At 38.0% G+C, this 22,572-nt stretch overlaps 1 protein-coding gene across 1 annotated transcript in view; it reads left to right on the top strand.

Moving 5' to 3' along the window:
• CSTPP1 (centriolar satellite-associated tubulin polyglutamylase complex regulator 1) overlaps positions 1-22,572 on the top strand; it is a gene marked incomplete at its 5' end in the record, with an annotated part of 122,641 nt that overhangs the window by 23,456 nt on the left and 76,613 nt on the right. Inside the window, 1 exon segment of the mRNA XM_084896133.1 lies at positions 3,421-3,523. Coding sequence (XP_084752259.1) covers positions 3,421-3,523 — 103 coding nt within the window.

Here is a 22,572-nt window from a genome sequence, read left to right as displayed (position 1 = left end):
GAGAGTGCAGGCTGGGCTGAGGGACGTGCCCCCCTTCCCCCAACCCCACCCTCCAGCCCCAGGCCTTTAGTGTAAAATAATTAGCCCATTATCTGGCACATTGTTGTTCAATAAGTTTCATAGGTGTTCAAAATTGGTAGCTGTTATTGTTAACATTATTATATTAAACTCTAAACATCTGATTGGTAGATTAAACAGGTATAGTCCTTTATTTTTCTTTCTTTCTCTCCCCCCTCTTTAAAAAAAAAAAAAAAAAAAAAAAAAAAAAAAAGTTTGTTTTCCAGAAAATTTCTTCTGTCTTTCTAGAAGGATAAAAGTTCTTTGATTCAAACATTCCTTCGTTAAAGGGCTTTCACACTTACTTTTGCCTGTGGAACTAGGGAGAAGTAGCATGATTTGCTTCTAAGTATGGCAGAGCACTTTCATTTCTACCATTTAAAAAACTCCTGTACTCGCCTTAGGTAGATCTAAGTCATAGAAGCCCATATAGACAAAGGAAGAAATATTTTTGTAGGGTCAGGATAAATGGGTGGAAGAAGGGAAGGAGAATACAAAAGTGAAAATATAGCTGGTTTTAATGTTAGCGTGGCTGTTTCTTCTCTCAATTTAATATGTACTTAATTATAAAACAATTAATACCAGAAATTGGCATGTATTATCTCACAGCTTCCTTCAGTTTTGCCATTTCTTAGAGAAATAGTTTTCCACTTGGAAACTGTTGATGAAGCACTGATTTTGTCTTCCCATCTTTTGGGCGTGAAGAACCTCTGCAATGATTGATGGTTGTTAGTTGTGGGAAGCACTCAAATGAACAGAACAACAAACAGAATGCAAACATGTTCATGTGGACTTTAGGCTGGTGCACACGAGCCCTAGGTCACGGTTGTTAAATGAAGACTCAGAGGTGAAGGAAACCGCTGGGATAGATAAACTTGTTTGCTTTGTAAGTGTCAGCATTGTAGGAATAGTTTTGTGAAATACTCATTTTTAGGTAATTTATCTATATTTTCTTGAAGGATAAAACTACGAAAGATGTCCATCTTGGCAGCAACTTTGTGGAATTGTGTTTTGTCAGGATATATTTATCACTTTGGGGTTTTTCATTCTCACTATTCCAAAAGAAAGTTGTGATTAAAATAAAAGTGTTTTGGGCCGAAACCAGTTTGGCTCAGTGGATAGAGCGTCGGCCTGCGGACTGAAAGGTCCCGGGTTCGATTCCTTTCAAGGGCATGTGCCTTGGTTGCAGGCACATCCCTAGTGGGGGGTGTGCAGGAGGCAGCTGATCGATAATTCTCTCTCATTGATGTTTCTAACTCTCTATCCCTCTCTCTTCCTCTTCCTATAAAAAATCAATAAAAATATATTTAAAAAAAATAAAATAAAATAAAAGTGTTTTGGGATGGTATGTGGAAAACCCTGAGCTGGAAGTTTTTATTTGAAGTGTGCCTTTGAATCCATTGTCATACTTCTAACGTTACAATTCAGGGGGAGGAACAATCAGTTGTTGAGCACCAGCTATATCCGAAGCTCTGGCCTTTGTTGTTTACTGAAGTAGACACTCAATAGCCCTTTGAGATGGGCTTTTAAGAATATATATTATATAGCAAGCCAAGAACTCTGGTGTTTTACATGCATTACCTTATTTAATTCTTATAATCCTATGGTGTGTTGGTACTAATAACATTGTCATTACTAACAGTAATAGTATTATTATCCACTTTTTACATGAGGAAATAGGCTTGAAGAGTGATTTGCTCAATGTCATACAGCTAGGAATTGGTAAGGTCGAAAATGAAACTCAGGTCTCTCTAAACTCCAAAGGCTATGTATTTAAACAGTGATTCTTTAAAAAAAAAAAAATATATATATATATATATATATATATATATATATATATATATATATTTCAGAGAGGAAGGGAAAGGGAGAGAGAGATAGAAATATCAGTGATGAGGGAGAATCATTGATCAGCTGCTTCCTGCACACCCCACACTAGGAGCCTGCAACCCAGGCATGTGACCTGACTGAGAATCGAACTGTGACCTTCTGGTTCATAGTCGATGCTCAACCACTGACCCACACTGGCTGGGCTTAACCAGTGATTCTTAAACTTCACCATATATAAGAAGCATCATGGGTACTTGTTAAAAGTTACTGGGCTTCAGTTAGAAATTTAAGGTCACTAAGTCTGGGATGGTGCAGCTTATAAATCTGCATTTAACAGGGTATCTCAGATGTTCCAGATCAACAAGTTGATTGACCATATTTGGAGAAAAAGTTAAATTTCTTTCCACATAGGTTTAGATTAAATAACTAAAATTAATCTACCAAAGACAGAGCCATGAATCAAAACACATTTTTTTCTCATTTTAATACTCAGACCCTTTCTGAGAAGCCCATGATTAATAGTCACGATAAATGCAGAAAAATAACTTCTGATAAATTGAGCCACACAGATTTCATTTATTATCTTCCAAGGTTAATAGTTTATAACACTAGTTTTCACGATCCTTAAATTTTTCTAATTTTTTATTAAAGAATTGGGGTAGATAAGAGATCAACCGAAGGACTTGTATACAAGCATATAAGTACAACCAATGGACACAAGACTCTGGGGAGGGAGAGTATGAATGGGAGGGGGCAATGGTATATGTACAAAGATAATAATTTAATTTTAAAAATTAAAAAAAATTAAAAAGAAAGAATTGAGTTTTTTTTGTTTTGTTTTGTTTTTGCCTTAGCTAGTTTTGCTCATTGGCTAGAGCATCGGTCTGTGGACAAAAGGGTCCTGGGTCTAGGGCAAGTACCTCGGCTACAGGCTCCTCCCCGTCCTGGGTCCTGGTCAGGGCGTGTGCAGGAGGCAACCAATTGATGTGTTTCTCTCACATGGATATTTTTCTGTCTTTCTCTCTCTTCCACTCTCTCTAAAAATCATTGGAAAAATATCCTCAGGTGAGGAGAAAAGAAAAGACAAAAGGAAAGAAATGGAAAGAGTTTTCTTTGCAATAAGATCATTTATGCTTTAGGCACTCTTCCCTGGAATAAGTTTTGAATCATATAGACAATGAAAGTGGGTGGAAGGAAATGGGAAGAAAAGAACTTCCAGATATATCTGCTTAATGGTGCTAAAGCTCCTCTATAGTTCTCCCTCATCACTGAAATGAAGTATTGATGCTAATACTAACAGCCAACCAGATGGCAGTAAGCCATGTGCTACATCATGTACATTCCTACCCTTTGGGACCATAGGTCCGTTAGGGCCAGCAAGTTTGGTTGGCCTATTTCAGTCCATTTACTAGGGTAGAGACAATACCTTGACTGACTTTCATGGCCTCCAATTGAAATTGGGAGGACTTTTATTTTTTTACTTTTCTCTCTCACTTTTCTCTCTCTCTCTCTCTCTCTCTTTTTTCTTGGCAGCTCAGCGACATGTCCTCACGTACATGGAGGATGCAGTGTGCCAGCTGCTAGAAAATAAGGAAGATGTTAGCCAGTATGGTATTGCCAGGTTCTTCACTGAATAGTAAGTACGTGAATGCTTTGCCAATAGAGAGCCCAGAGAAGGCACTTGGAAGCAGGCTAGATACATAAAGAATAGAGCAGGACAAGGCTGATTATGAGGTGCAATGAATACTTAGTTTTGGTAGGCTGGTCCAGGGCGGCCCAAATATGTTTTGGAACATATCCTTGGAGCAACTAGTTTTGTCCAGTGATAAGTTTCATGATGGCCATGATTACACTGCTTGTTTGATTTTTTAGATCCCTCTTATAATTTTTAACCTTCTAGTAATTCAAAATATTCACTCTGATTTCCTTTAGTAAGTATACCTTTAGCCTGTGTTTTTCATGGCTAGTTTTTAAAAATATATATATTTTGCCGAAGCTGGTTTGGCTCAGTGGTAGAGCGTCGGTCTGCGGACTGAAAGGTCCCAGGTTTGATTCCGGTCAAGGGCATGTACATTGGTTGTGGGCACATCCCCGATAGAGCATGTGCAAGAGGCAGCTGGTCAGTGTTTCTCTCTCATCGATGCTTCTAGCTCTCTATCTCACTCTCCCTTCCTCTCTGTAAAAAATCAATAAAATATATTAAAATATATATATATATATATATATATATATATATATATAATTTTTTTTATTGATTTCTTACAGAGAGGAAGGGAGAGGGATAGAGAGTTAGAAACATCGATGAGAGAGAATCATCGATCAGCTGCCTCCTGTACACCCCCATTGGGGATGTGCCCCCAACCAAGGTATATGCCCTTGACCGGAATCGAACTTGAGACCTTTCAGTCTGCAGGCTGATGTTCTGTCCACTGAGCCAAACCGGTTTCGGCTCATGGCTAGTTTTTTCATTTAAATGTTTAGGATGATGTTCCCTTGCAGTTTTCTTTCTGTATGATGCTGTTTCAATCACATAATGATTTAAGAGTATTTCTAAAGGCAGGACATCATAGATTATATCTTTGGAGGGTTATACTTCTTTGTATAGTGTGCTTGTAATGTGTAAAAGTCAAAATGATTGCTTTTTTTTTTTAACATCCCTAATGTTTTTAGGCTGAATCAGATAATCACTTTAAAACTCTTTGGTCATCATGACAGGATTTACTAAAGGAATACAAAGCATTATTTTTATTACTGATATGACTATATATTTACTAGAGGTTCAATGCATGAAATTCATGCAAGAGTCGGCCTTCCTTCCCCCCACTGCTGGCATTGGCTTCTCTTTGGCATCTGCGACCCAGGCTTCCCTCCAGTCGCCAACAGGCACCTGGGACCTGGGCTTCTCTTGCAGCCCTGGCTTCATGCAGAAGGTCATCCAAAAGAACATCTGGTCTAATTAGCTTATTATGCTTTTATTACTACAGATATAATCATTTGAAGTCTCTTTCCTTTTGTTCTAATTTTTTTGGGGGGAGAATCTAAGAAAGGAAGAATCAACTCTTATAGGTTTCTATTTAACATGAATCATAAACTCCTCCTGGAAAACATATTTTTTTTCTTTCTTTTCTCCAGAGGTTCCTTGGAGATCAGACAACTATTCTAATGGGTTGTTGTTAGGCGAATTCTTTTTTAAAAAAAAACCTTACCTGAGAAGTAGCTTGGAAAGGAAGTGGGGAGAGGGGAAGAGAGAGAGAGAGAGACAAGAGAGAAAGAGAAAGAAATTGGTGGCCTTATGTATGTGCCCTGACCAGGGATTGAACCAGCAACCCTGCAGTACACAGGACGACGCACAATAAGCTGTGCCACTCCAGACAGACTAGGGGAATTCTTGACTCTCCCAAACTCTTTTGCTGAGCAACAGGTCTCACAAATAAAACCTAGACTCCTTATGGATTGGAATTTCGTCTCTGGGAAAAATGGGCTTTCCAGGAGCAGATCCAGTCCCTTTCCCAGTCTTCTAAGGAGGTAAAATAAAGGAAGCTCAGTTGTTCTCATGATGTAAGCAAACAAGGTGGGCAGGGAATAAAGACTGAGATTTAATAGTCTTGCTTGCTTTTACAGAAACTGACAAGCCTAGGAGTTAAGTTTCTAGGCCATTTAATCTGTACCTGCACCCTGGAGGCTCCCTGACAAGTGAAATGTGATTCTTCTGGGGCAATGCTTCTCCCCCTCCCATTTTTTTATTTTTTATTTTTAAAAAATATATTTTATTGATTTTACACAGAAAGGAATTGAGAGGGATAGAGAGTTAGAAACATTGATGGGAGAGAAACATCGACCAGCTGCCTCGTGCACACACCCCCCCCCCCCCCCCCCCCCCCCCGCACTAGGGATGTGCCTGCAACCAAGGTATGTGCCCTTGACCGGAATCGAACCCGAGACCTTTCAGTCCGTAGGCCGACGCTCTATCCACTGAGCCAAACCGGTTTGGGCCATTTTTATTTATTTTTTTAAATTTACTCCCCCACCCTCATCTCCTTTATAAGTCTTTTTCCTATTATACCTGTTCCTTGAGGCATCATTTCTTCTTCATCTTTCTATTCCTAGGGCTTGTCACAATGCTTAGCAACTAATAGATATTGGTACATGTTGAATCAACAGCTATATCTATATTTTGTTATTGCATATTATACGCTTATTCTTGATCTTGTTAAAACTAAAGAATATCTCTTGTTTTTCTTTTTTTGTTGATTCTTTCTTTTTATTATTTTAAAAATATATGTTTTTTATGATTTCAGAGAGGAAGGGAGAAAGAGAGAGAGAGAAACATCAATGATGAGAATCATTGATCAGCTGCCTCCTGCACATTTCATATTGGGGACCGAATCTGCAACCTGGGCATATGCCCTGACTGGGAATCTGATAGTAATTTCCTGGTCCATAGATCGATGTAAGTCATGCCAGCTGGATCTTTTTATAAAGCTCTATATTTGTCATTTAAGAATCTGACTACCATGTATATATATCACTCAAAAGTGAACCCTTACTTGTCTGTGTAACTGATACTGTACTCTAGTGAGTCAGTGGTAACACGTATAACCCTCAGAATGTTATTAATTGTAGCTTTTATCTACCAGTACACTGTGAAACACTCAAGATTTTCCACAACTCGATAGAAATCTAGTTGTCGAGTGATCTGTTTTTTATCTTCAGGAAAGTAAAACTACATAATGTATGTGAATGGCACATACCTGAGACTTCTATAACTCTGAGATACTATATTGACCTGAGGCAAGTTATTTTGGGAATTGAACAAGTATCAAAGCTCCAAAATCCTTAAAAAACACACACAAACAAATGCCACAAAACTTGAAAGATGTGGAAGCCTGCTGGAATAGGAATTAGTATTTTGTGGATAAGACTTGAATCAGTAGAGCCTACTGATTTTGCTTTGATTTGTGCATTTTGTTAGTGAAAAGCCTTTTTTTTTAGGCCTCTTGATTATATTGATTCATAGAAACATGATGACGTGAAAAGAACACTGCCTTAAGAAGCAGAGATCCTTATTCTTATAAGTCCTTGTTTTATAATCTTGGTCAAATTTCTGAAATATTCTGAGCTTCAGTTACTCATCTATGAAATGGATATAATAAAGTCTTACATGCCAATAATAATATAGTAATTATATTTTATAATAAAGATTTTTTAATTAAATTCATGCGTCTCAGCCACTGTAATTCTTTGGACTATTATAATCTCTATTTTATAGATGAGGAAACAGACTCAGGAAGGTTAAAATAGCTTTTTTAAGTTCACAAGTGAGTAAGAAGCAGATTAGGAATCAAGTCCTGTTAGTGGTATTATAAAAGGAGTATTCTCAACTGTCTCCCAGTCACTATACTGCCTAATCTTGCTGGAAGCCTAACCAGATAATATTTTGAGATCTCTTCTAGCTATACTTTCTAAATTATTTTAATTTTCCCGCATAAACTATTACATAGTCTTATCTGGTGACTTCAGTTCGTTGCCACTTTAATATTTAGTATTGGGGGATACAACTGGAGCTGGTTCTAAATAATAGGGAAACACTTTTAAAAATATGTTAACCGAACACTTCCATCTCTCATTTTCAAGTTCACACATTGAGATTTTCATACTCCTTTTTGTTTTGTTTTGTTTTGTTAATCCTCACCTGAGGATATTTTTCCATTGATTTTTAGGGAGAATGAAAGAGAGAGGGAAAGACAGAGAAATACGGATGTGAGAGAAATACACATTTATTGGTTGCTTTCTACACAAACCCTCACCTGGGCCTGGGCTAGGGAGGAGCCTGCCAAGGTAGTACATGTTCTTGATGGGAATTGAACCTGGAACCCTTTAGTTAGCAGGCTAACCTTTAATCCACTAAACCAAACTGGCTAGGGCAATACTTTTTTTTTTTTTTTTTTTTTTTTTTAATCCTCACCCGAGGATGTGTTGTTGTTGTTTTTTTTATTTATTTTTTTAAATTGATGGGGGGAGGGTGGGAGAGAGAGAGAAACATCAATGGGAGAGAGAAACATTGATCGTTTGCCTCCCATATGCACTCCAGACCTGCAAGCTGGGTATGTACCCTCACTGGGAATCAAACCCGAGACCCTTTGGTACATGGAATTATGCTCCCACCAACTGAACCATATCAACTGTGGAAAGATTTTTATATATTTATGATCTTAATGATGGATGATTTACCTTTAAGCAATGATAGAAGTGCTCTTGTTTGTGGCAGGCTCTGTTGATGGTCTCTTCTGGGTCTGCTTGCCCTCTCACCTGTGCTGTCACTCCTTGGCTGTTAGTGTTTTCCAACAAACCTATGATTGTTCCAGCAAATCTGGATAAGCTGTAAAACATGAGTAGCTAAGCTGTACTATGCATGTGTGTCTGCAAGACTGTGAGCTCTTTAGATCATATTTCTCTGGATACTCTTGAAAGAAGGATTCTAAATCCCTGAGGATTTTCTTTTATGTTGTATGCAACCTCTACTTCTGAATGTTGTCTTTCAACCAGTGGAAGGTAACAGGAATTAATAATTAGAGGTGCCACTCTAAGAATAGACCAAGTGTCAGCACCAGGTCAGGACCTCTGAAGAAGTACATCCAAGAAAATGAGGCTGGAGTAGCTGTAACTTAGAAACCACAGCAGAGTGTTACCAGGTTTTGTGGTAAAGAGAAAATGAGAAATGTGGTTTTTTAAGACATTGGAAAATAATGATGAGAGAAAAACAAGCTGAAATCTGAGAATTCCTATCAGGATTGGGAACCATTCTTTACAGGCTAAATTGATAGTTACAACATTGTGGTATCAGGGAGCTTGACCTCCACCTACTAATATAGAAAAGAATGATACTCTGTGGTCTTGGTTGGTGGGCCCAGGAGGGCTCTTTCTTATGATCAAGTGTCTTGGTTTTTGTTTTTAAAAATGATGATTTTAGGTTCTCGGGGAAGTTTTCATGATGACTGTTTTAGTCACAAGTACACAAATTCCCTTCATTGATTGAGGTTTATTCTAAGGATATGTGAGAATATAAGACAACAGTCATTCAGTAATTATTTTTGAGCTAGCCCCTACTCAGGGCCTGCGTGTACTAGGCAATGGAGATATAGTGGTGAACAAGACAAATAAAGTAATTACCTTCATGGATCTAAAATTTTAGTGAGGGAAGCCTTGGCTGGGTAGCTCAGTTGGTTAAGTATCATCCTAGCACACCAAGATTGTGGGTTTGATCCCCGGTCAGGGCACATAAATGGTACAACAAATTGATGTTTTTTTCTCTCCTCTTCCTCTTCACCCCTTCTCTCTCTATCTAAAATAAAAAAATTTAAAAAGTACATAAAGTTTTAGTGAGGGAGATAGTCAATAAAGAATTGAACTGATGATGATGATTGTAGCTAATAGTTAATAAATACTTGCTACGTGCTAGGTACTGTTCTAAGCTTATAATAATGTGTTATCTCATTTAAGTCTCATAATACTATGAGGTGGGGTATTAGTATTATCTTCATTTTACCCATTAGGAAATTCAAGCACACAAAAGTAACATTCCTAAGGTTACACAGCTGATTACTGTAGCAAGATAAATAACAAGGAAATAATCGGGGTAATGTGATATATAGGATGGCCAGGAAAGCCTCTTGGAGAAGATGGCATTTCAGGGCTTATCCCATCAGAGAGCCAGTAAGTGATCTCAGCTGAGGTGATTCACCTTCTTTTTGTCCATCTTTATTACCTGAGCTTATTTGCATACAACAAGTGGAGAATTTTTTCTATAATATTTGATTTTATTTGCTGCTACTCAGAATAGAATACCCTTAATAGGGTCACAGAAAGCTACTTTATAGGTAATTGGCCTCCCTCATGGGCTACTCATCCATATATAAAAGCCCAGTGACCAAAATGGCAGAATGACCGGAACAACTGGTGGTTATGACATGCACTGTGGCAGCCAACCAGCCTGATTCGGGCCCTGATCAGCCCCCAATGCCCCAATCGGGGTGGAGCCAACCACACATGGCCCCTCCCCACTGCTGGCATGCCCCAATGGGCTCCCATTGGGGCCGGCCAGCCAGACCCCCCCACCCACGCATGAATTCATGCACCAGGCCTCTAGTATATAATAAGTGAAAGTAAAATAATTAGTCATCAAAATTATTTATTACCTAATACTAGAGGCCCGGTGCATGGCATTTGTGCACTTGTGTGGGGGGTCCCTAAGCCCAGCCTGCCCCCTCTCAGTCCGGGACCCCTTGGGGGATGTCTGCCTAAGTTGACAGTCAAACATCCCCCAAGGGGTCCTTAGCGCTGCTGCGGAGGTGGGAGAGGCTGCCACCATTGCCGCTACACTTGTCAGTGAGCCTGGCTTCTGGCTGAGCAGTGATCCCCTTGTGGGAGTGCACTGACCACTAGGGAGCAGTTCCTGTGATGAGCGTCTGCCTTCTGGTGATCAGTGCGTGTCATAGCAACTTGTTGTTTCACTGTTCAGTCGATTTACATACCCTGTTTCCCCGAAAATAAGACAGTGTCTTATATTAATTTTTGCTCCCAAAGATGTGCTAGGTCTTATTTTCAGGGGATGTCTTATTTTTCCATGAAGAAGAATACGGTACACATTTATTGTTAAATGAAAATAAAGGAAATTTATTACCTGTATACAGTACAGTAGTACAGTAGTTGTCAACACAAACCAGACAAACTGTGAATCCTACAGTATCAAGAATTTACTCATTTATTCAATGAAAATCATGTCATCATCTTCTGGAACATCATCATAACAATCCAATTCCTGAATTTCCTGGTGAATATCTTGTGACTCCATTTCTTTCAGAATCAGTGGACCAAATCTCTCATGTTTAGCCTAGGGGGGTCCTTATTTTCGGGGGGATGCCTTATATTTCACTCAGAAGGAAACCTGTAAGTAGGTCTTATTTTCGGAGGATGTCTTATTTTCAGGGAAACATGGTATTAGCCTTTTATTGTGTACTAGAGGCCCAATGAATGAAATTCATGCAAGGGGCTCAGCCCTCTCAGCCCCTCGAAGCCTCAGCCAATCCTCGCAGCCCCGGCTTTGTCTGGAAGATTGTTCTGCTGTTCGGTCTAATTAGCATATTAGCTCCTTATTATATGGGAGGATATATGGTATAAATATGGAGATGGAAATATTTTTCAGTTCTTAGAAAAGTCCACCTGATACATATTAATCATCAGAATTCAGTGAGAAGTTGTATACCTGTTTATGTATATATACTTTTATAAAAGATACCAACATCAAATTCCTTTTTTATTGTTTTGATTAGAATAAACTCATGAAGTGTGAACTTCATTAACTCATTCTCAGATATAAAAAGCTGTGCATGTTCCTAAATCACTCGAAATGTAACTTTAATGAAAATAGTTCATGATTATAAAATATGTATTCTTCCTCTTTGTTTTTAAACAGGTGCTCTAAGCCCTACAAAAAGATGACCCACTTCTTTCCTAAGTAATCTAGAACGATCAGGGCATAAACTTTTAAAGTTGGCAGATTTTTTTAGGATTATCCACCATCCAACATTTAAGTAATGTTGTTTTGGGTTCTTCTTGTGCTCATGGTAACAGAGGAGTGGAGATTTGGAGCAACAAGAAAAACATCAGGTCAAACCAGACTTCACTGATTTCCAGGTTCATAGCTTTGAATGAGGGATGGACTTGATATGTTTCTGGGCCATTTCTGTTCCATGTTTTTCCTACTTATTTTTGTCAAACTGAGCCAAAATGTGGTGTGCTAAAGAAATGGTGACTAATCCTATTGTGAGCTTCTTCTAAAAGGGTAACGCTTCTCTCCAGTCCCACCCCATCTTTTTTCCATAGTTTAGTTCTTAGCTGGAATTGTCACATTATAACAGAAAATTCCCCATTTGTCATCTGGATTCTCACAGACTCAGACAATTGCCAGGAATAGATTTTGCCTTGAGCTAATGCAATCCTATCCTCACTGTATTGGCCCAGGCACTTTTGTTAAGCCGTCATTTGTGAGATCTATAGAGCATTCTGCTCTTTTCTATATTACTAGAAGTATCCCACAGCAAAAGGACTGAGGGGTGAGGGTGGGGAGTGTAGTAGTGACTTTAGAATCACCAAAATCTATTTTGAAGCTTAAAAATTCAGCTACAAAATGCAATGGTAAAATTGCAATGGTAAGATATGTACACATATAATATCTTAATAAAAAAAATGGGGGGGAAATTCAGCTACATTGAGGCTATAAGAAGCTACTTATTACTTAGAATTCATCCCTCTTCTTCAGTACCGTCGTGTTTTGATTACAGGGAAACATCCAGCAGCACTTGACCTGGTGACTGAGGAAGCCATTTCACAGCCCACTGGTCCCTTGACTCATTCAGAAATCAGAGTCAAAGGTTATGGGAGTAATGATTGGGCCCAGGTTCTCCCCATAAGGAAAGACCTCCTTCCCCGCCCCCTCCCTTTTACAAGTTAAGAGAAACTTGGCTGTCGTGAAACCATTCAGTAAGAGAAAATGTAGGCATTCCACTCTTAACTGAAGTATTATTCTCAAGACCCAGTAATATTATTTCTGTTTTCATGTTAGCTGCTTTTATATGGAAGCTACTATAAAATTTAAGTGTAACTCTACACACTAAATATTTTCCCTTAAAGAAACTATTGGATTTATTTTAATCTATAAAGAATATAAAGAATCTTTATTTGGTCCAATCCAAGTCCTGATATTCCTTCCCATACCACCCTCTGACCGTTTGAAACTGTGCTTCATCAACAATAGAGCAATTTATCAGCGCTTTCAACTTCTTCCATGGTTTTCTCAGAACTCTAGATCTGTGGTGCTGGCGGCACAGGCCTGGCGCAAGAGCAGGAAAGAATGACACAATCTGGCACCTTCAACCAGAAGGTTTTAATGAACTGGGATGGGGGTGGAAGGGATAGAGTGGAAGGAGGAGGGACAGTTAGGGTTTTGGCAGCCACATAAAGGTTCTTCTTCCCTGAGAAAAGTGAAATGAAAATCAAATGAATCTTCTCTCTGTTACTATGATCTGCTAAGAGGTTTGTCTGTCTCTGACCTTCCAGCCCCATCCATGGCAGGTGCATCTTTACAGTCAGTGACTTCCCCACAAAACAACTTGTTTCTCAGGATCCCTCAAGAGGGGTCATGTTCAACTAATTTCCTGTCTGAGGCCATAGCTGTGTTTCCTTTCTTCAATTCTTAGATGTAATTCTGACCAGCACAGTGGGAACTATCTTATCAGAAAAATGTCGTGAGCACGTAAATTTATTTTAGGATACAGTGATCCAGGATTGCTGAGCTCTTGGGTTGCAACAGTAGGCATTGTTTCTGGGGTGGCCATAGAAACAGACTTAAATTCATCCCTTTGTCATTAAATAACATTAAAAATAAATGTCTTTGTTAATGTTCTTATTATAATTTTCCAAGGCACGATCATAGCTAGGGATGATGATACCTGTCTCATAAGGTGGTTAAGTCGAGTGAAATGACATGTGTAGAATATTTGGGTAGGTATAATTCATTTCCATTATGTTTCATTCCTCTTTAGCTCCAGTTTTGTGAGATTTAAAAAATATATATATTTTATTGATTTTCCACAGAGAGGAAGGGAGAGGAATAGAGAGCTAGAAACATCGATGAGAGAGAAACATCAACCAGCTGCCTCTGGCACACCCCCTACCAGGGATGTGCCCGCACCAAGGTACATGCCCTTGACCGGAATCAAACCTGGGACCTTTCAGTCCGCAGACCGACGCTCTACCCACTGAGCCAAACCGATTTTGGCGTTTTGTGAGATTTTTTGCTTCTCTCTTCATGGATGTCTTAGAAAAGGACAGTCTTCCTCTTTTTTCTCTTTAGTTGAAGATCTTGAGGACTTTTTAGTCTCTCTTGTTTTTGGTAACATCTTCTGCTTACCTTGCATTTTGTACACTATTTTTTTTTTAAAAAGATGAAAAGCATTTGATGATTTTCTGCACATCTATTAGCTATTTAGTGTTACTCATGTCATTCACCATTTAGTTTATTCAGAGAATAGCCTAAGAACGCTTTTCTACATCTCCCCTCCCCCACCTATTACCTATTCCTCATTTTACCCTCTTTCCTCTGGCTGCCAGCATTAAAAAATTCAAGGAGTAATGGGAGACCTGAACCAATCAAGTCTAACTAACTTGTGTTGTTCCTATTCTTAGTTTTAGTGGTACAGTGATGTGCTCAGGGTAATGAAAAGCAGACATTCTCTGCTGAGGTCATTGCTCCTCATACTGGCAACCTGCTCCAGGAAGCTGTTTATCTGTGCTTGCCGAGCCAAGCCCCAGCCGCCAAACAGTTGGAATGTATTGAGAAACCACAGAGCCCAAAGAGAGAATGTTACACAGGCAGTTCCAAGCAGGGAGATATATTTACACCACACAAGCTGCAGTTTACATGTGTGGGGATAATTGTTCATCTGCACACTCTAATACTTCACCTTCTATGCAATATATATGCCTTGAGAACTACACTGCTATGCCAAATAGCCCTGAACTTGCCATAAGGAAAAAAAAAAAAGGGTATTGTAGCAAATTTTATGTAAAAAACAGTTTTTTAAGGTAGTATTTTTCCTAGTCAAATTTAATGGTTAGAATCTTAAACTATATAGGCCTGGTCTCTCAAGTATCCCCATACCCCATTCCTTGTATAGTTTTTCCAAATCAATATTTTTTTTAATCTCTTTAACATAATATCAAGTATTGTTACAGAGCTTCAAATGTGGCCTATGCCAATAGGAATATAAGTTATGGTCACTGTAAGGCCCCTAGAGCAATGTAATCTCCCTTTAAAGAAGATTTACATTTGTTTCTGGCAGATGGCCTGAGCACTATCAATCCTGGATTACCTCAATCCAATCAGGTGCTGAAATCATTTGAAGTTGGGCTAGCCCTCACGGAGGGCTAGGTATAGCTTTTCAGAAGGCCAACTAGAACCTTAAGAATTCACCAGAGTCCCTCCCTGCCTCTAGCCTGGATGGGTCCTGAACTCAGTTTTTTTATTTTTTATTTTATTTTTATTATTTTTATTTTTTTTAAAGTATTTTATTGATTTTTTTACCCAGAGGAATAGAGAGTTAGAAACATTGATGAGAGAGAAACATCAACCAGCTGCCTCCTTCATACCCCCCACCAGGGATGTGCCCTCAACCAATGTACATGCCCTTGACCGGAATTGAACCTGGGAACCTTCAGTCCTCAGACCGACTATCCACTCTATCCACTGAGCCAAACCGGTTTCGACGTGTGTGTTTTTTTATTTTTTTATTTTTATTTTTATTTTTTTTAAACAAGCATCAAGAATCATTTGAAAACTTAGGAACTTAATTTTAATTCAAAATTATTACCTGCTCAATCTATCAGCTACCTCTTTTATGACTGGCAGAAGCTCTTGGAACTATAGTAGATATAATAAAAAATTGTTTTTGAAGTGGTGATGAGTATAAATGATATTGTGAGAGACCTGGTACAATTTTAATGTGATATGAAAATATCTTAAGATTTCTATTGTTTTAAAAAAATCACAGATATTGTTAATTCTATGTTTACATTCAGAATTGAAGAAAATACTAAATTCCAATTAGAGGTTAGTAAATCTAAAGATTTGCTTTTTTTCATATCCAATTTTGTGGAAACTCTTTTTCTTTTTTTTTTTAATTCTTTAAAAAATATATATATATTTTATTGATTTTTTACAGAGAGGAAAGGAGAGAGATAGAGAGCTAGAAACGTCTATGAGAGAGAAACATCGACCAGCACATGCCCCTGACCGGAATCGAACCTGGGACCTTTCAGTCCGCAGACCGATGCTCTACCACTGAGCCAAACTAGCTTCGGCCAATTTTGTGGAATCTCTTGAATTCAATACATGGACCCTTCTGCAAAGAATTCCTGCCCGTGGGGGAAAAGTGGCTCCAAATGCTTGGCTCACCTATTTGTGTTTTTTCCTCCTTTTATAACTTACCTTGTCATTCTTCATTTGCCTTGGTGGCTTCAAACATATGTTTTTAATATCTTATCCAGTTTTTCTCAGCCTGGAGGGTTAGTCTAAATTACCTAATCTATTTTAATTGTAAGAGAAATAATTTGGGAACTTTCATTCTAGTGGAATATAATTATATTAGCAGATATAGAAAATATTACTGCGAGAGGTCATAAAGAAGTCTAATTTGACTTGTGGAAGACAAGTACATGTTGAAAAGCAACAAACAGGATATATATAATGAGGATAGGGCCATTTTTGTGAAAGGCTCAATTATGTTGAGATAAGAAAGGCAAAGTAAAAGGCAGTATCTTGTAAACTCTGAAAAATAAAATTTGCTGCCTGAGTCTTCTTTTAATTTTTAAAATTTGGTAACTATTAAGTACTTACTATATTCCATTCCCTGTGCCAGACCTGGTCAAGGAATTCACTTTCATTCTCAAGGGAAATAATGGCAGTTTATATCCCCCCAAAATACTGTTATAATGTGGACCTGCTACATGCTAGACACCATGTTAGTGAAGGATATAAGATGAATAAGCCAATTAAGGAACTTATGAACTCAGGGAGAAAATCAGATGTAAGTATAGTTATTTAGATGCTATTAAATGAGTGCCATATAGAATTTTAGGGAAAATGTTTTGGCATAAGTGGAAGGAGAGATTGATTTTGAGGAAAAGCTTCACAAAAGAGGTAGTACTACAAGTGTTCCTAGGAAAATGAATAATAGAGAATGGGGACTGTGCAGGGAGGGCATCTCTAGCCAGGGAACACCATGAGCAAATGCAGAGGCTTGGTATATTTAGAGAATGACCAAAGATCTATGGTCAGTCCTTTAGTCTGTTCAAGCTGCTATAATGTTGTAAACTAGGTAGCTTAAAAAGAGCAGAAATTTATTTCTCACTGTTATGGAGACTGGAAGTTCAAAATCAAGGCTATTGCAGATTCCATTGAGACCCTCTTCCTGGTTCATAGATGCCTGTTCTTTTACTGTCTATTCTCATGGCAGAAGAGGCAAGGGACCTCCCCCTGGGCCTGTTTTATAAGGGCACTAATCCATTCAGGAGTCTGCACTTTCATGACCTAATTACCTTCCAAAGGCCCCACCTCCAGATGCTCTCACTTTGGGGATTAGGTTTCAACATATGAATGTTGAGGGGGACACCAATAGTTAGTCTATAACAGTGAGGTAATAGAGTCCAGGAAGACATGTGAGGGATTAGAAAGGTAGTTTCGTTAGAAAGATAGTTTGGTCATAGAAATGATCTACCCTATGTTACTATCAGTAGGATGTTGGTGCCATTGACTGAGATCATTCAATTCAGAAAATAGTTCTTATATACCCCTTATATGCCTAGGTTTACCACAGGTGCTGAGGAAACAATGATTAATTGTATCTATCTTGAGGGTACTCACAGTTAAATTAGCCAATAATTAAATTACTTGTGATTTGAGCTAACTAGAGATTCAAGTGCTAAGAATAAGAATGTCCAGAGGAAGGATATCTTAATTAAGTTTGAGGGGCCAGAGAAGGTGTCACAGAGCACGTGGCCCTCTAAGCTGATATTCTTTTCTGATTAAAAAAAAAAAATCAAAGTTATACATGCATACAGTTTAAAGGATAAAATAGTTATATAAGAGTTGTGCCGAAACCGGTTTGGCTCAATGGATAGAGCGTCGGCTTGGGGACTGAAAGGTCCCGGGTTCGATTCCGGTCAAGGGCATGTACCTTGGTTGCGGGCATATCCCCAGTAGGGGGTGTGCAAGAGGCAGCTGATCGATGACTCTCTCTCATCGATGTTTCTGGCTCTCTATCTCTCTCCCTTCCTCTCTGTACAAAATAAATAAAATAAAAAATAAAAAGGAGTTGTTTTTGTTTTTTTTAAATAGCATTCCTCAAACTTCATCTGTACCTGAACTTGATTTATATGAAAATATCCTGGACCTTGGGCTATGCTGAAATGAAATTAAGCTTTGGGGTTCTAGGGGGTCAGGGAGTATTTTACATGTGGAAGGAATATAATTTGTTGTGGCCAGAGGGCAACTGTGACAGATTATATTTTCCAAAGATAGCTGCAACAATATTTTCTACCTACATGCTCTTCTACAAAGTGATCTTGCCACACCCCCAATAAAAGGTATAGGCTAATTTTTTACAATAATGGGTCTTGATGTGCATCTATTATACCTTCATGGTGCTAGTCCTTAACACATCCTTTCAATCTGGAAACTCATCTTTCGGTTCTGAAAATTTTCTTCATTTTTTTTCCTTCCTCCATTTTCTCTGTTCTTTCAAACATGTCTGTTCATATATAAACACCCCTAGATATGTTTTCCCCCACCCCCAGAGAGAAGAAGGGAGAGGGGGAGAGATAGAATTATCAATGATGAAAGAAAATCATTGATCGGCTGCGTCCTGCATGCCCCCTACTAGGGATCCTACAACACCAGGCATGTGGCCCTGACTGGTAATTGAACTGTGATCTCTTGGTTCTTGGGTTGATGCTCAACCACTGAGCACACTGGCTAGACTAGATATGTAATTTTATATAAACGGTATGATACTACACATACTATTTTGTTTAATGATTTTTTTATATTAGATAAGCAGTATATCTCTAAGGATTTATCAAATAACATGGCTTTTAATATTTATCAATTAATATGGCATTTATGAATACCCAATCATTTTATATTTGTAATCTTTAGCTTGTTTCTCAAACTTGGAAGTAGCCCACCACAAACCAAATAAAGCCTTTGTAGACTATATGTCCCAGTTTGAACTTCTGAAAATATGGTCACCATATGCTAGGGCATGAATTGGGAAATGAGCTTCGTGTTTGGTGCTCTCCATTGCTCTTTATTTCTCATCCTTCCCTTCCTACATGATGACACCATGTGAAATGAAACAGAGTCTACATACTGGAGAGTAGCTTAGAATTGTAATATTATATGGAAACAATTATCTCGAATAACTTGTTATAAAAATAATATATTTATTTTGGAGTCTTAAGTCCCATGGTGATGAAACGTTTTTTTCTTGGGAATCCAGGTCTTCTCTTTAATCATCAGCAAGACACTTTGATTTATCTTGTGTCCTGTTGAGCACTTAGTAGAACAAGCAAATGTTAGAAATCTATTGTATTTTTTTTTTAGCTGTGAATTCCATCAAACTAACCCGTTAATTGCAGTGGATGGGAACTGAAGAACTGTCATTTGGCAATTAGCAAATGGTGGAGGAGGAAAGAAAAATATCTTTTGGATATGTTTTGCTAAGGAATTTGGGGATTTAGAATTTAGTTATAAACAACTAGATTAATGTGTTTAAAAATATTGAATCATTCTTAAATCACTCCTTGTTTTGTAACATGCTAACAAGATCTTACAGATAGCTAAAACAGTGGTTGGGAAATTCAGTTGTGGATTTAAAATTCCCAAAAGCATCATCCGCTAATGGGTAGGGTGTTCAGTGATAGATAAGTAAACATGAGTTAACTAGTAAACAAGGCTTAGCTAATAGAGTAAGAAATTCTGTATCCTGTGGTTACCTCTCTGTATCTGAAGAGGGGTGTAGATTGCATACAAGAGGTTAATTCTTTGGGGTCGCAGTCTCTGTTATGCAAGGCTTTTAGAAAACAATAAGAACATTTAGCACACTAGATGGTATTCATCTGGAGTTTAGGATGCTCATATGTTAGGTTGTTTAAAACAAGACAGAAAGGATTACTTTTTGCCAACTACATCATTCTTGGCAAGAGCTTACTGCTTTGTTGCTTGTTTTGTTGTTGTTGTTGTTGTTGTTGTTAACCCATTCGAGAAACTAACCTTGTATTGATTGGTTCCAGCCAAATCTTTGTCATCATTGGCCCTAAAAAGCTCTCACCTCGCCATTCAGAAAGCCTCTATCCTCAGTGATTGATGCTCATCTCTGCAGGCTCCCCCAAACCCTCTTCTCTTTCTCCTGAAGCACCTTCAAGCATTTCTGCATGGCTACCCACTCTCTTCTATTATACCTCCTCCTCCTGCCTCACTGAATACTGGATTTCTCAGCTCAGAACTCTTAAGAAGGAGCTTTATTTCAGAGTAGAAAGGGCCCCCCATATGTGGCCTATTATATCCATATCAACTTGCTTACTCTTTTCAAACAGCTATTGTCTTTTAATAGGGTCCTGCCTGGCAGGGGTAGTCCTTAATTCCTGCCATATAAGAATGGGCAGCTTGAGTTACAGCAAACTGCAGTTTGGTGCTCTGATCAAAAGGCCTCTGTTGTTTTTAGTGGGTTTTTTTCCCCTCCCTCTCTCTCTCTTTCTACATCCTGGGCTAATAATTCAGCACAGCAAGGTCATTACAGGCTTTGAATTGAGAGCTGAGAGTGTTAAATTACTGACCTAGAATAAAAGAGATCTGGGGGGCTCTCAAGAAAGATAAAGGGATTCCGGATAGTAAAGTGCAAGCCCAGCAACCTCACTTCTTAACAATATTATTTTGTTAATCCTCTCTGTCTCCAAAAGTCTTTTCTAGGACAAGGAAAGATCTCCTGCCAGAGAAATTAGGATAGGAACTCAACAACATCTGAGAGCTGTGGCCCAGGTGCTAGCAGTTCAGGGGTGCCAGTGTAGCTATCTCGTTTGTCTCCTCCCTTGTCAATATTTCCTCTTCTTTCCCTTTGCTCCCTGAGACAAATATTTGGTCCTTTATCACATAAGTCAAATATACTTGTGGTATTTCAGCTGAAAAGTTATATCCTACATAAGGATTTCAGACATGTGAAAAATACACCATTCAACCATGAAAATATCTTTAAAATATGACATTGGTTCATTAAAAACTGCTTCCATTCCATTTATACTTTGTAAATAATATTAGTCTAGTCCTCCCTACTTTACCAAGAAAAAAAAAATGGTCCCACTGTGAATGAATTTGACCTCTATTGGGTTTTCTGAAGAAAGTATTTCCAATTTTTTTCCTTTGCCAAAACTATTATATCCCATATATTCCTTTTTACAATTATCTCTTAAAGCCAGGCACTATTTTTATCCTTTGGGAAATATTGACTTCCTTAGAAAAGTTCCTTGCCCCGATGCCCACTGCAGCCTTGCAGCCCACAGTTCCTTTCAAGGTGCACGAATTTGTGCACTGGAACCCTAGTTTTATGGATAAAAAATAATTGAGGCACAAAGTGGTTAAGTAATTGGTTCCAAAGTCACACAGCTAGAAAGAGGTTAGATTTGTGCCAAACTAGTGCTTCTCAAACTTTAATATGCATGTGAATCATCTAGGGATCTTGTTGAAATGCAGAATCAGATTTAGTAGGTCTGGAATGGGGCCTGAAATTCTGATTTTAATAGGCTTCTAAGTGATACCAAAGCTGCTATCCTTGATCCAGACTTTAAGTAGCAATGCTGTAGTCATTCCTGCTTCAGAACTACTCTGAAAAATGTTTTGGTTATAACTTCCAATTTCTCATTTCATCAGGCAATTCCATAAATATATATACTGGGTATTTGACACCAATAACTTACTTTCTTTCATTTTTATTGTGCTAAAATATACATAGCATAAAATTTTAACCATTTCTAAGTGTACAGTTCTGCAACATTAAGTATATTCACATTCTTCTTCAGCCATCATGACCATCCATCTTTGGAACTTTTTCATCCCAAAATAAAACCCTATACCCATTAAACATTAACTTCCCATTCCCTCCTCTCCCCAATCCCTGATAAACCACCATTCTACTTTCTCTCTCTATGAATTTAACTACTCTAGGTACCTCATATAAGATATGTCTTTTTGTGACTGACTTATTTAGCATGAGTTCAAAGTCTATCCATGTAGCATGTATTACAATTTCCTTCCTTGGTCAGGCTCAATAATATTTCATTGTAAACATGTGTCACATTTTGTTTATATGTTCATCCATTGATAGAAACTTGGGTTACTTCCATCTTTTTGCCATTGTGAATAATAGTGTCATCACCATGGGTATACAGATACTTACATCTCTACTTTCATTTCTTTTTATTATAAACCCAGAAGTAGAATTTCTGGAACATATGGTGATTCTACAATATATTACTAAGATTCAAGTTTATTTCCAAGATATTTGTATTCCTCTTCCTCCTCTTTTAAAAAATATTTCTTACTTAAAGGAAATCTTTACAAGTTTGGCAGAAAAAGTAAATTTTCATTTTCTGTCATCTATAGCTGCTTCTGATTTGTAGTCAGTTACAAAAGATTATTGAGAAATATCCTTGGGTTTTTAGGAGATTGATAGTTGTTTAAATAGTACCAAATAGAGAATTAGAGAGTGCTGATGTTCTAAAATAAATCAGTATTAAGATTTATGCTACAGAGAAAATTTTGTGTGAATGAATTCACAACTTCACCTGACAAACAGGTGTTTAGGAATAGGAAGCCCTTATTAAACTTTCATTTTTTCTTTTAAGACTTCCAGCTATACCAGGATCTTCAGAAACATTATGGCACCTCTTTCTCTGAGGTCTTCAACCAAATAAAAAATTAGAGTCTCATCTGTTTAGCAGAGTTTGGTATACAATTCTGCCTACTAGCTAGAGTTTCCCCCCTCTTATATCTTTAGAAATAAAAATATTTGTTGGAAA

This window comes from Pipistrellus hanaki (genome assembly GCF_964339955.1).
Source record: "Pipistrellus hanaki genome assembly, chromosome: 9".
Taxonomy (NCBI): Eukaryota; Metazoa; Chordata; class Mammalia; order Chiroptera; family Vespertilionidae; genus Pipistrellus; species Pipistrellus hanaki.
The sequence above is the reverse complement of the archived record's forward strand: the minus strand, read 5'-3'. Positions and strand labels throughout refer to the sequence as shown.